This window comes from Pundamilia nyererei, unplaced genomic scaffold, assembly GCF_000239375.1.
Source record: "Pundamilia nyererei isolate P.nyererei 1_Seehausen unplaced genomic scaffold, PunNye1.0 scaffold00138, whole genome shotgun sequence".
NCBI lineage: Eukaryota > Metazoa > Chordata > Actinopteri > Cichliformes > Cichlidae > Pundamilia > Pundamilia nyererei.
The window spans coordinates 899,467-910,761 of record NW_005187539.1 but is presented as its reverse complement, the minus strand read 5'-3'; the positions used below and the strand labels follow the sequence as shown (position 1 = coordinate 910,761).

The following is an 11,295-nucleotide window of genomic DNA, read 5'->3' as shown; positions in this document are numbered from 1 at the left end:
ACAGTAAGGTGACCTATCATATAAAAGTAAAAACAAAAAACAAAAGTACGCACATACAATCTAGCTACATCAATTGAAAAGCTGCATCAAAAATTCAAGTAAGGTGTGAGCTAAGTTACACTTATCCAATGAAGCCTTCCACAGCAGGACTTCATTTTAAAGCCAGCAAAACACGTTTTCAAGAAGCGACATTTGTGAATGAAAAATTTTGCAACTATAAATAAGTTGTTAATCCCAAAGTCTATTTTTTATTTTCTGTTTGTAGGCCAAATCTAATTACTTGAAAGGTTAGAGAAGGGCAGTCAAAATTTTTAGAAGTTAACCAGTACTGAAAATCATCTGGAACTAAAAAATATGCTCTGTAGTTTCAACATCAGTACTGCAGAAAGTGCATGCGGTCGTATCTATATTGAATTTCTTGTGAAGATAATCATTGGACGGATATATGGCATTTAAACAACCGGATGTTGCTACAGCTTGTCACAAACCAGGAAAAGAACCCGGAGATTCTATTGGTGGAACTCGGTCAGGAGGCGGGGCTTGTGTAGGATACAGGAAAAGGTATTTTTTGTCTTGTAGTTGGTGTGAATGTTAAAAACACATAAACTTTTTTCCATGTAAGTTGAAGTATTAGCATATAAGACAAATGCACCGTTGTTACACAAACTGCATTGTGACTGTGCGCAGGGAAGTGAGCGTTCATGTTAGGAGTGAAGAGGCTGGAGAAACGGTTCGTGTGGGGACGCTATTTTAAAGGCTATAACTAACTTTTAGACTTCACTGGTTTGAGCGTGTTATTGAAAGAGCCAGCTGCTGTTTCCTAACCTTTTCCCCGTTTCAGAGCTTCTAATTTAAATAAGCAAGTCGTAAAACAACGGGAGAGAAAGCGAGTGAGCTTTATTTCCGCGTTTAGCGTCAACTGAATGTAACGCCATAGTTTGTCTGTATACGAGCTATCATTCAGTCTTTCTGCAGCAGGTTTTTGTTCTAAAAATGATAGTTTTAAAGGCCTTTTAACATTTTAATATTCTTAAAAGTTATTTAGTAGCAGGCTGCTGAAATATGAGGTGGTTTGAAATTAATCTAAACAATTTCAAAATCGTTCGGTAGGGGATGCAGGGTGTCTGCTGTCGCCTCATGATTGCTTATCGTGATTTCATTACAGTGTAACTCTGTCCATAGCCTTTTTAATAGTTTGAATAACCTTTAATTAAATTCACAACATGTGAAAAACTCTACCCTTCCCCCCCCTTAATCTCACACAGTGGACGTAAGACAGTTCGATCATGAAGTTAAACATCTTAAATAACTGAAGCAAAGTATGAATCCAAACATTTTGTCTGTAGATTCTTCCTCCTGCAGTGGTTTGTATATTCCACCTATTCTCCTTTTATACCTTTCTTTTAAATACTCAGGCTAGACCTCTGCGTTCGTGATTATGGTGCTCTGTCAAAGGCTCCTCTCTTTTCCAGATCTATTTCAGCAATTGAGACATTGTTTAGTATAGCAAAAGATGAGGTGCAAATTAGAGAAATGAGAGGCTGATTAGTCAGTGTGCAAAAATCATGGAATTTTTTGATGCAAACAGGTTTCCTCTGTGTGGAAATGACACTTCAGGGGACCCAGATTTAAGTTTTATCACTTGGCTTACTTGATAGGAGAGGACAGCTAAGGAATAAAATAGAGACTGATGTTTGAGTGTGTTTTCTTAACTCTCATGAAGCATCCTGACCTAAATAGCTTCATTTGCACTGTATTTTGTAGTTTGTCCACTTAAATTCTCTGTGTTTCAAGACAAGAAGCTTCCAGAAGCTCTGAGATCGAGGGTTGTGCAACTATGATGGTACTTTCATACATTCACTCACGTTTCTTTCATTAATTTTTTAAATATGTATTTGTTCATATATGTGGTGTTACACAATGTAAAATCTGCACTTATTTAATTGATTGTCTTCTGCAGCAGCATTCCAGCAACTGGACTAAACTTGAGCCTGGGGTGAACACTACAGATGCAGACAAGGCTCCAACTTACAGGTGAATTACGGGAAATCAACAGTGATTCAGATTTCTTTGCCAGAAGAAGACCCAGTTTTGCAAAATCTTAATTCTGCATTTGATATAAAATGAAGTGTTAAAAATGACGCTGTGTTCCTTTTTATTTTTTCACTTTAGCCTTCAGTCTGAAGCGGGAGACTTTGAATGCAGTGTCTCTGGCTTGCGCTGGGTTTGTAAGGAAAAGATCAGCTTTCAGTACCACTTCTGCTCTTGGGGAGGACACATGGAGAGAGTGGAAAGCAGACAGTACATGCCTGCAGGTCCTGTAATTGATGTTGCAGTCACTGCTGGGCAGTTAAGTGAAATGCACCTGCCACACTGGGTTTGTATAGGTAAGAGGACATGAAGAAGTTACTAATATATTAAAAACCTTTTGCATTTCTGATCCGAACTTTCTTCTTTCTCTTTGTGTTTTCTGTGTATTTTTGTGCAGATGACATCCCCGACAAGTTTGCAGTCCTGCATCTAGATGACTGCGGAGATTTTGTAGAAGAAGTGCGTGAGGTCACAGCATCACACGTCAAGTTAAACGAGTTAACTTACTTTCCGAAAGCAGTCGTGATGAAGATGGGCCCCCCTGTTAAAATCAGCTGTAATGTGTTGCTATACTACAAACCCAACACCCCATTCCTCAAACTCCACGTCTTTGTGATTCCAAATGATCCTGCTCTACAACGGGTAACTGAATCTGTATTTGTCACAGGAAAAATAACACAGACTCAGACTGACCCCAATAGAGTATTAGGCATATGCTGTAGTTGAATGATGGCTTTAACTTGCAGGGCTGAAAAGTGGAGCCAATGCGGAATATGCATTCTTTCTAATTACTAGAAAGGGAAGACTCCTCTGGTCTACTCTAGGGAAATTGCGATTGTGTTTCAGGGACTTCACAAACTTTGAAAGGTGGCAATCTTACTTATATGGTCTGTTTCATTAGAAGATAGATGTTCAAATTTGGAGAGTAGTATTTCATAAGAAAAGTTATTTTAAGATAATTAAAAAAAGAATGAAGGGATAAAAGTGAATATTAAGAGAAGGAAGTCATTTTACTTTAAGATAGAATGTATACATTTGTGGAAAATATTTCAGTTTTCTTTTTATAAGCTGGCTGTAAACACTTGTTTTGGTAACCCATGGATTAATGATGTATGTGAATGCAGTTGCAGTGACAACAGAAAACAGTTAATCTTCATGTACGAGTCATGAGATCTGTCTGTCAGATAATGTTACATTTTACCGACTTAAGTAAAATATAATCTCACTGATTTATAGCCACAGCAGATAATAACATTATAAAATTGTTAATGAAAAGCTGAATATAAATTATATATGAAATATAATCCTAGAGTTCTGGAAACAAACAGGATACAAAAGTAGAGTGTTATAAATATTATTTTAATTCTTTATTCTCGGCGACAGCACTTTTTCTTCAAATGTATTTACACTAATTTAGAGTAAACTCAATACATTGTTTTTAAACTGTATTTAAAGACAACAGATGGAAATGCTGAGGCAATCCTGAAGGACTTTTGGACTTGACGTATATTTGTAGGGTCTTTACCTCACACAGAAAGCACCTTGAGGCACCTGGTGTTGTGATTGGATAATACTGAGTTGAATATTTTTTTTTTCCTCACAGAAAGTGGACAAGCAAGAATTGTGTTATGGATATGAAAAAATTACCAAGCCACGCCCAGATGAGTACCTCAAAATGCATCATGGTTTCTCCCTCACAGCCGACACCGACTCGGCAGAAATTCAACCAAAGGTACGCTTTTTACACTCTGTCAGCAACTGTGGTGCTTTAGGATCAGAGCATTTTTACGACGGGTTGTAAATAGTGTGACCAGTATGGGTGGGAATCACAGAGGAATCTGCAGTAAGATATTGTCACATTTCTTCACTACTCTATGAATAGATAAATGCATTTGAATACACTGTCCTGTGAGCAAGAGTCAGGAAGATTTCTGGTTTCCATTTGTAGTCCACTAATAGTTCTTTCAATCGGTTACTTAGAGCAGGTTTTGCATTTGCTGGAATGCAATCTGGAAATCATCGGCTGTCACCCAAAGATGGTTTAGCTTTTTATTTACCTTGTTAAACGTCTCTGTTCCTCAATAAAGAACGTGTGGGCATAATTGAAATACTGGCCTGAGAATCCACTGTGTGGACCAGAAGCACTGAAAAATTGGTGACTTTCACCAGAAGCTTTGTCATCAGACTTGCTGATAGATTTCCAGGTTAAGTCACAGAGCAGCTGCATATTCAGTTGACTCTTTGCAGTCTTTTATTTTTATTATTTTGCTTCTGATGGAACTGGACTAACTCTTCTCCCTTCTCTCTTATATTTTTAACTAGAAAATAACCCTCAGATATAATGGCCAGGACTCCAACTTCTATGAAGTGTACATTGAAAATCCCAAAGGATGCTTCAATCTAAAACTTCAGTATGCTTTGTCCAAAAAATATGAACCGGTGTATGAACCTGTCTGGACCTGTAAACTCCAAAAAGGTCAGTAATTGAAATGAAACAAATCAAATTTGTATATCTTAATGCACTCTCAAAGGGTTAGATACTGTTATTTTTAATATACTATTGTCAGAAAACATGATATTCTCAAAGAATATGTTTTTAATATATTTTTACTTAAAGATGGAGATCATAGCTTTGATAAGTTTTTTTTTTTTTTTTTTTTTTTTTTTAAAATTCATCCCAACCCACTCACCAAAGCTTTCAGGGTCCTTTTTATTTGGCTGGAGCCATTTAAATTTTGCTCACTTGTCGATTATTATTTCAAAGAGATTGGAATATATCACGTTTAACTATTAAATAGAATACTTCAGATAGCACGTAGCTTTTTGTATAAAATCTTTATGGTGACTGTAAAATAACATTTACTGTTTAGATTTTTATTTGCTTTGTATTTTATTTCAGACGATCATCCAAAGTCTGGTTATGGGGAAGGTGAGATCCAAACAGCTTTCGCTAATCTATCAAGTAGAAAAGTATTCAGTGTTGTGTTCTTGTTATTAATCTTTTGCATCTAGAAGAATGCATGTTGTGCAGTTTCACTTATAAACGGTTCATGTTAGAGACCCATCTGAAGTGATAAATGTAGACTTTCAGGCAATAAGTGATTCAAAGGTAGAAATGTTGTGAGTGCATAAGGGAGAGAAAGTTCAGGACAAATTTGAAAAAAGATTACATTTCAGACATTTTGAGAACAAAACGGTTAGATTATTTAGTGCCAGTGATTTATAATAAGTGTGAAGTCATTTTAATATTTTCTGTACAGGTCCAAGATCCTCGAGGGGAGTAACCGGTGTCACTACTGTTGGTAAGTTCACAAATATTAAGTCTGCTCTCTTCTCAGTAAATGATTTTCACATTTCTGCACTAAAATTACTCAGGACCTCACTGCAAACACAACTAAGACTGTAAGAGAAGTTTAAAACTGAACTGAACTTTTAATCAAGAATGGAAACTGGGGAAAATAAACGAATACCAATATCCTAGAAGAAAAAAACAAACATTGGGAGGGTGAAGGACTTTGAATGAGATGAGATGATGACTTAACAGAGACTGAGGAAGAACAGATTCAAGAACCATGACGGGGGGCAGGTGAACTCAGTTGAGCCAAAAAAACACTGGTTTGGGGCATTAAAGGCTACAGAGGGTAATAATTAAACAAAACTTTCCACTCTTTATACCCAGTAATACTCGTTCTGCTTCATCCACACTTACTGTGTACTCGGTGAAACAATAATTGTTAACCGTCACAACACTTAAAGCCAGGAAATATTCGGATAAAGTTTTTGTGGCTCTAATCTGGATTCGAGTCCTTTGATAGTGAATATCTGTTGATACAGAGTCTGATTCATATATTGACATGCAGTATCAGCATGCAATGTGAATATTTGTTGTAAAAAATATTTGTGCAGACAACCTTGAGACAAATATTTCCATCCCTCCCTCCCTCCCTTTATCCGGGGCCGGGTCGCAGGTGCAGCAGCCTAAGCAGAGAGCCCCAGACCTCCCTCTCCCCAGCCACCTCCTCTAGCTTATCTGGGGGAACACCAAGACGTTCCCAGGCCAGCCATGAGATATAATCTCTCCAGCGTGTCCTGGGTCTGCCCCGGGGCCTCCTCCCGGTGGGACACGCCTGGAACACCTCACCCAGGAGGCATCCTTGTCAGATGCCCGAACCACCTCAGCTGGCTGATTTCGATGTGGAGGAGCAGCGGCTCTACTTTGAACCCCTCCCGGATGACTGAATTTCTCACCCTATCGCTAAGGGAGAGGCCAGCCACCCTTTGGGCGAAGCTCATTTCCGCCGCTCGTATCCGCGATCTTGTTCTTTCAGTCACTACCCACAGCTCGTAGCCATAGGTGAGGGTAGGGACGTAGATCGACCAGTAAATTGAGAGCTTTGCTTTTACGCTCAGCTCCATCTTCACCACGACGGACCGGTGCAGCGGCCGCAGCACCAATCCGTCTGTCGATCTCCGGCTCCCATCACTCGCGAACAAGACCCCGTGATACTTGAACTCCTCCACTTGGGGCAGGAACTCATCCCCGACCCGGAGTGGGCACTCCACCCTTTTCCGGCTGAGAACCATGGCCTCAGATTTGGAGGTGCTGATCCTCATTCCCGCTGCTTCACACTCTGCTGCGAACCGTTCCAGTGCGAGCTGGAGGCCCTCACCTGATGAAGCCAACAGAACCACATCAAAATATTTTTTCATTAGGTTTTATTCTTAATTTATGATGCATAAATGATTTAACACAGACTGTAAAGATAACAGACAACCTGCAAGTTTAATTCTTACAACCTGCAGCAGTGATTTTTACTATTTTAATTATTAATTTGAAACGCAGCTTTCATGCTTGGCACTTTGAAAGTGATTGTAGTATTGGACTAGTATGAATCTTCCCAGCAGCCTGCTCAAACATTTGTTTGCATTCAAATACAGTGTTGCAGGCCCTGTGCAGTCAAATGATCTGAAACTGTTCTGCTCTAATCCAGTCCTTTAAAATGTTTCAGCCTGGCAAATCTCAACTTCAAACCCATAGAGATGAATTAGGAAAATACTTCCCAAATCTAAAAAAGAAACGTCGGATGTGATCCTTTTGTATTCTAAATATTTATAAAATACTTATAAAAGCATCCTGTAATTTATCATTTTCTTCCTCCTAGACAAACACTGTGAATAAGCTGCCTGCAGTGATGCAGAAAGTAAGTAACATCAGTTTACTCTGACTTCATGCTGCAAATCTTAATGTGATAGGATGCAAGTGGATGATTTATAGTTTTAAAATTGTGTTAATAAGCTTGTGATTGAACTGGATGTGTAGCTTGTCATCAGTTATCCGCCAGTTAAGTTATGGTCAAGTCATACCCCTTTGTTTGTTTGACTTGACTTCATCAGGGACCAACGGCAGCATCAGATGGAGAGAGGCTTTAGGAGGGAGAAGCTCAATGAATTTAAGTTGTTTCTGAGGCACGGAAACATCGTTACTGAACTTTCTTGCATCCCAGATGACAAACTGGAGAACACAGACCAGTCAGGCCTGTTCGATCTCTTGCGTAGACTTACACTTAGCAGTCTGTGGAAGTGACCAAAGATTTTTTTCAAGAAATGTAAAAACCAAGACCTGGTATATATGCCATCAGACATCATGATCCAAAGTTTCTTTTAAAAACTCACTGTTTATCTAATAAAATGTTTTGCCTTTTGATTGCACAGAATGTGGGCCATCCATCCATTCTTTATTTATTGTCACTTGTTTGGATGCAGGTAGTGGGGGAATGTCTTCACAGACATTCAGGAAGAATCCTTATCAGATGCACATGAGTCAAATAACAGAACCACAGTATAACAGGGGTTGGTGTTATATATACATGTACATTATATATAATATACAAGTATAATGGTGCTGACTGAGCCATAAAGCAGTAAAACTCTGTCAAGACGTTACTACAGTTATTTTCTTCAGAAGATTGAAATTAATGGAGAAAAGGTTTTGTCGGGGGAAGTTGCCTATAACGAGCTGCAGGGCCGGAAGTGATGAGGCATTCACGGTCCATAAATTGCACTTCATATAAAATGTGTATGAGAACTATAAGGATTCAAGGAGCTTTATTTGTCATTCGCATCACATGTTTACATGAGGTGGAACGAAGAAACAGAATTTAAAAAACAGAATTTAAAAAGTATTAAATAAAGTTTTTGGGTTGTTTTTTTTTCAAAACAGAAAAACAAGTAATAAAATAATACAATAGAGTACCAACCTGAGTACAAGTATGAATATAGAATGTAGGTATAAATACTTTAGCAGCAAAAGGGCATGATGACCAGCATTGAGACGGTGCCACTTTATCATGGTGTCACATAAAGCCTACGATATAGTTTGAAACTAACGGTGACGATAGGGGAAAAAATGCCACTGATTGTTACGGGGTTAAGACACGTTTTGCTCCCTGGGACCTGACACCACACACGCGTGGAAAACAAATGACCTCTGAGCAGCTGGGGGCGATGCTGGTGACAGGATAGACGCTGAATACAAAGGAAACAAACGCAGGCGTGAGCTGTGTGTTAATTATGTGAAATGATCTTGACTTTAATGGATCCTGCTATTGTAAATATGTTTAAAGGCAACTGTGAGAAATGAAACTGGATGATGCAGAAAAAAGTGGATGTAGTTATTAATATTATTATTAATATTATTATTATTATTGAGTTGTCTTAAATTATCTGAACTATATTAACTAATCTTAATCCAAAAGTCTTTCAGTGCCAGTAAATAAAGTGCGACAATGGCTATGATGTCTTTGAAGTGAGAGCTGCTGAGCTCTTTCATTTCATGACCAGTCTTCACACCTGGAGGATGTAACTCTGCAGGAGGTCGAGCTTCACACCTCTGCCTCGGACTAAAAAGAGCTGAAAGAGTAAAAGGCCTCCGGGTTTCCTTTAATCTTGAAACAATCATCTGACATGTTTTTAAAGATTTATTTGGTTGTTTTAACTTTGAAGAGTACAGCTCGCCATAGGGAGAAATCCAGAATAAATTATTGTGCAAAAACCGACCAGAAATATCTTCAGATTGAATAGAAGTGATGTTGTACACAGAGACACAGGTGTCGCTCGTTCCACCAGAGAGGTGGATATGAAGGTCTGCGTGGGTCTCCCAGCCTCAAACCCTGAGCTTCCACACCTGGAAATGTGATGGATGGACACTCAGTCATTATCCACTACCGCAGCATGCTCTTTAATCATGACGGCACATAGTAGCAGCTTTTAGTAGCGCATCAAAGAGGACAAAATCTCCTCGGCTTCGTGAAACTCACCTCTTCACTCGCTCTTCAGCGCAGCAATCCCAGCTGGACCGCTCGGCTGATCCAGCTCACCTGTGTCGCAGCCTGAGAGAGTCCCCGTTCCCCTGAGCCACTTACGTGGCTGACTGAGCTCATTGAAAAGTATTTAAAACAGTGAATCAACCCTATTACACATACAGATCAAGTCATACTCGGGTATTTACAATATTTACAGGACCTGAAGTTATGCGTCTTCATAAGACTACAGTTTTTAAAAAGAAGTTGTGTGTTTTTGCCAAATAGTTTATAGTCATTGATTGTTCTGAGGTCCCTGCCTGGTGATCAGGGCCAAGGTCTCCACAAAGTGTGGCTGGACGGGGAGCTCTGGGCTGAGCTCTGTTTGGTCGCTCCTCTCTCTGCTCTGATCTCGGACTCTCTTTGTTTCTGAGGCTGTTTGGGGACTCTGGGAAACCTTTGTTGGAGTGGGAGTGGGTAAGGTCGGATCAAACGTTTCTCCCCTGAGGCACGTGCCGGGAGTCTGAGCTTGGACTTCTGCCTCAGCACCCGCAGAATAAACTTTGCGTGCGGCAAAAAGTTTCTGCTTTGGAGACCTTCGGGCTGTGAGTGTGAACGGGCCAAACGAGCGGCAAAAGCTGCATCCAGCGCCGATCCAAGCTCCGACCCTTTCCCCTCGGGGCCCAGAAACCCCGCAGCTGTCTGTAGGCAAGTGGAGAAACCGTCCTGGAAGGAGCGTTTCTGGTCCCCACGTCCACCTGTAGTCTTGTCTCCTTTGGCATTGTTCTGGAGGAAGAGGACTGTGTGCTCCAGTATCTCAGCTTTCTCCACTCGGTGCTGAGTGGACCCCTGCATGAGAGCAGCAAGTTAACCTTCATGTTTCATAATAATAAATTAATAAAAACCACAAGTATGAACCACATCGATTTATTTCTATAAAATTCATAGAGAACTAAAAATTTCTCTTACTTCTTGTGGCTCCTGCAGAAACATGGTCCTCAGACACTCCAAACTGCGGTTCATTCTGTCCCTCCGACGTTTCTCCACCTGAGATTTTATTAACTATCGCAAAAAAAAAAGAAAAAAAAGAAAAGAAAACCAAAGTCTAAACGTGGTTTCCTGATTTTGTTTAATTATATACCGCGTAAAAAGAAAAACTACCAAAGAAAAGCAAAAAAAAGGAGCAAATGGAAATGACTAAATGATTAGAGGGAATTCAGCTTACTAAATTATACAAACTTTTTCATATCTCCAAATTACTGAAATTTTGACAAAGCTGATGCTTTAATCTTCAATGAATCTGATTGTTATTGTGGTAATAACAGAGAATCACTATATGAAATGAAATCACGTCACTTGACAGGTATCTGGACTTCCTTTACCTTTCTATTATTTGTTGCTTCCTCCGCCTCATGTAACAGCTTCCTACCAACCGATGGTCCCATGTTCTGCTCTGGTCTACTGGTAACAGCTTCCTTCGCAGTTTGTTACTGATCTGGAAATGAGGCTCTAGTTTCCTGCCACTTATTTTTTACTGTGGTCCTGACAGCCTCTCAGACTCCTCCTACTTCCCTACCCCTCCTCCAGGTCCCTTGGTCTCACCGTTTGGTAACACTGCAAATGAAAAAATCCTAGATTTGTTTTTATTTTTGAACTTGTCTAATCTCGATCTGATGTCAAGAGTATAAAACAAGAAAATGAATCTTATGCGCAGTCGCGTGCGTAAAGTTAAAAAAAAGTCTTGCGTCAAAACGTTTGAAAATGTAACTTAAAATAAACATAATTTTACTCCAGATGCTGTTCTGTTTTTTCCTGCTCTTGTGCTTCATTTGAAAAAGCTGGTAGCTCATTTTGCTTTGGGAGAGGGGGGCTATTTGCGCATGCAAAGCTGACACGTGCCTTAATC

At 39.6% G+C, this 11,295-nt stretch overlaps 2 protein-coding genes across 6 annotated transcripts; one reads left to right on the top strand and one right to left on the bottom strand.

Moving 5' to 3' along the window:
* Positions 1–487: 487 nt before the first annotated feature.
* Positions 488–7,928, top strand: LOC102216163 (NACHT, LRR and PYD domains-containing protein 1). Of its 5 annotated transcripts, none has more exons than XM_013913589.1 (11): positions 488–561; positions 1,765–1,843; positions 1,961–2,034; positions 2,173–2,387; positions 2,489–2,733; positions 3,695–3,823; positions 4,414–4,567; positions 4,991–5,020; positions 5,352–5,393; positions 7,254–7,292; positions 7,486–7,927. In XM_013913589.1, exons 2-10 carry the CDS (start codon positions 1,838–1,840, stop codon positions 7,268–7,270), a joined length of 912 nt encoding a protein of 303 aa, XP_013769043.1. In that variant the 5' UTR covers positions 488–561; positions 1,765–1,837; the 3' UTR covers positions 7,271–7,292; positions 7,486–7,927. The 5 variants fall into 5 exon arrangements, with proteins under 5 accessions (XP_013769043.1, XP_013769042.1, XP_005744092.2 ...); XM_013913588.1 differs by having other exon boundaries at positions 554–617; positions 1,795–1,843; positions 7,486–7,928; XM_005744035.2 differs by lacking the exon at positions 488–561 and adding an exon at positions 627–730 and having other exon boundaries at positions 1,795–1,843; positions 1,964–2,034; positions 7,486–7,928.
* Positions 7,929–9,607: 1,679 nt separating this feature from the next.
* Positions 9,608–10,834, bottom strand: LOC102204620 (transcription factor HES-7-like). The gene is made up of 3 exons (XM_005744083.1): positions 10,772–10,834; positions 10,359–10,451; positions 9,608–10,238 (listed from the first exon to the last, which is right to left on the bottom strand). Exons 1-3 carry the CDS (start codon positions 10,832–10,834, stop codon positions 9,717–9,719), a joined length of 678 nt encoding a protein of 225 aa, XP_005744140.1. The 3' UTR covers positions 9,608–9,716.
* Positions 10,835–11,295: the final 461 nt, after the last annotated feature.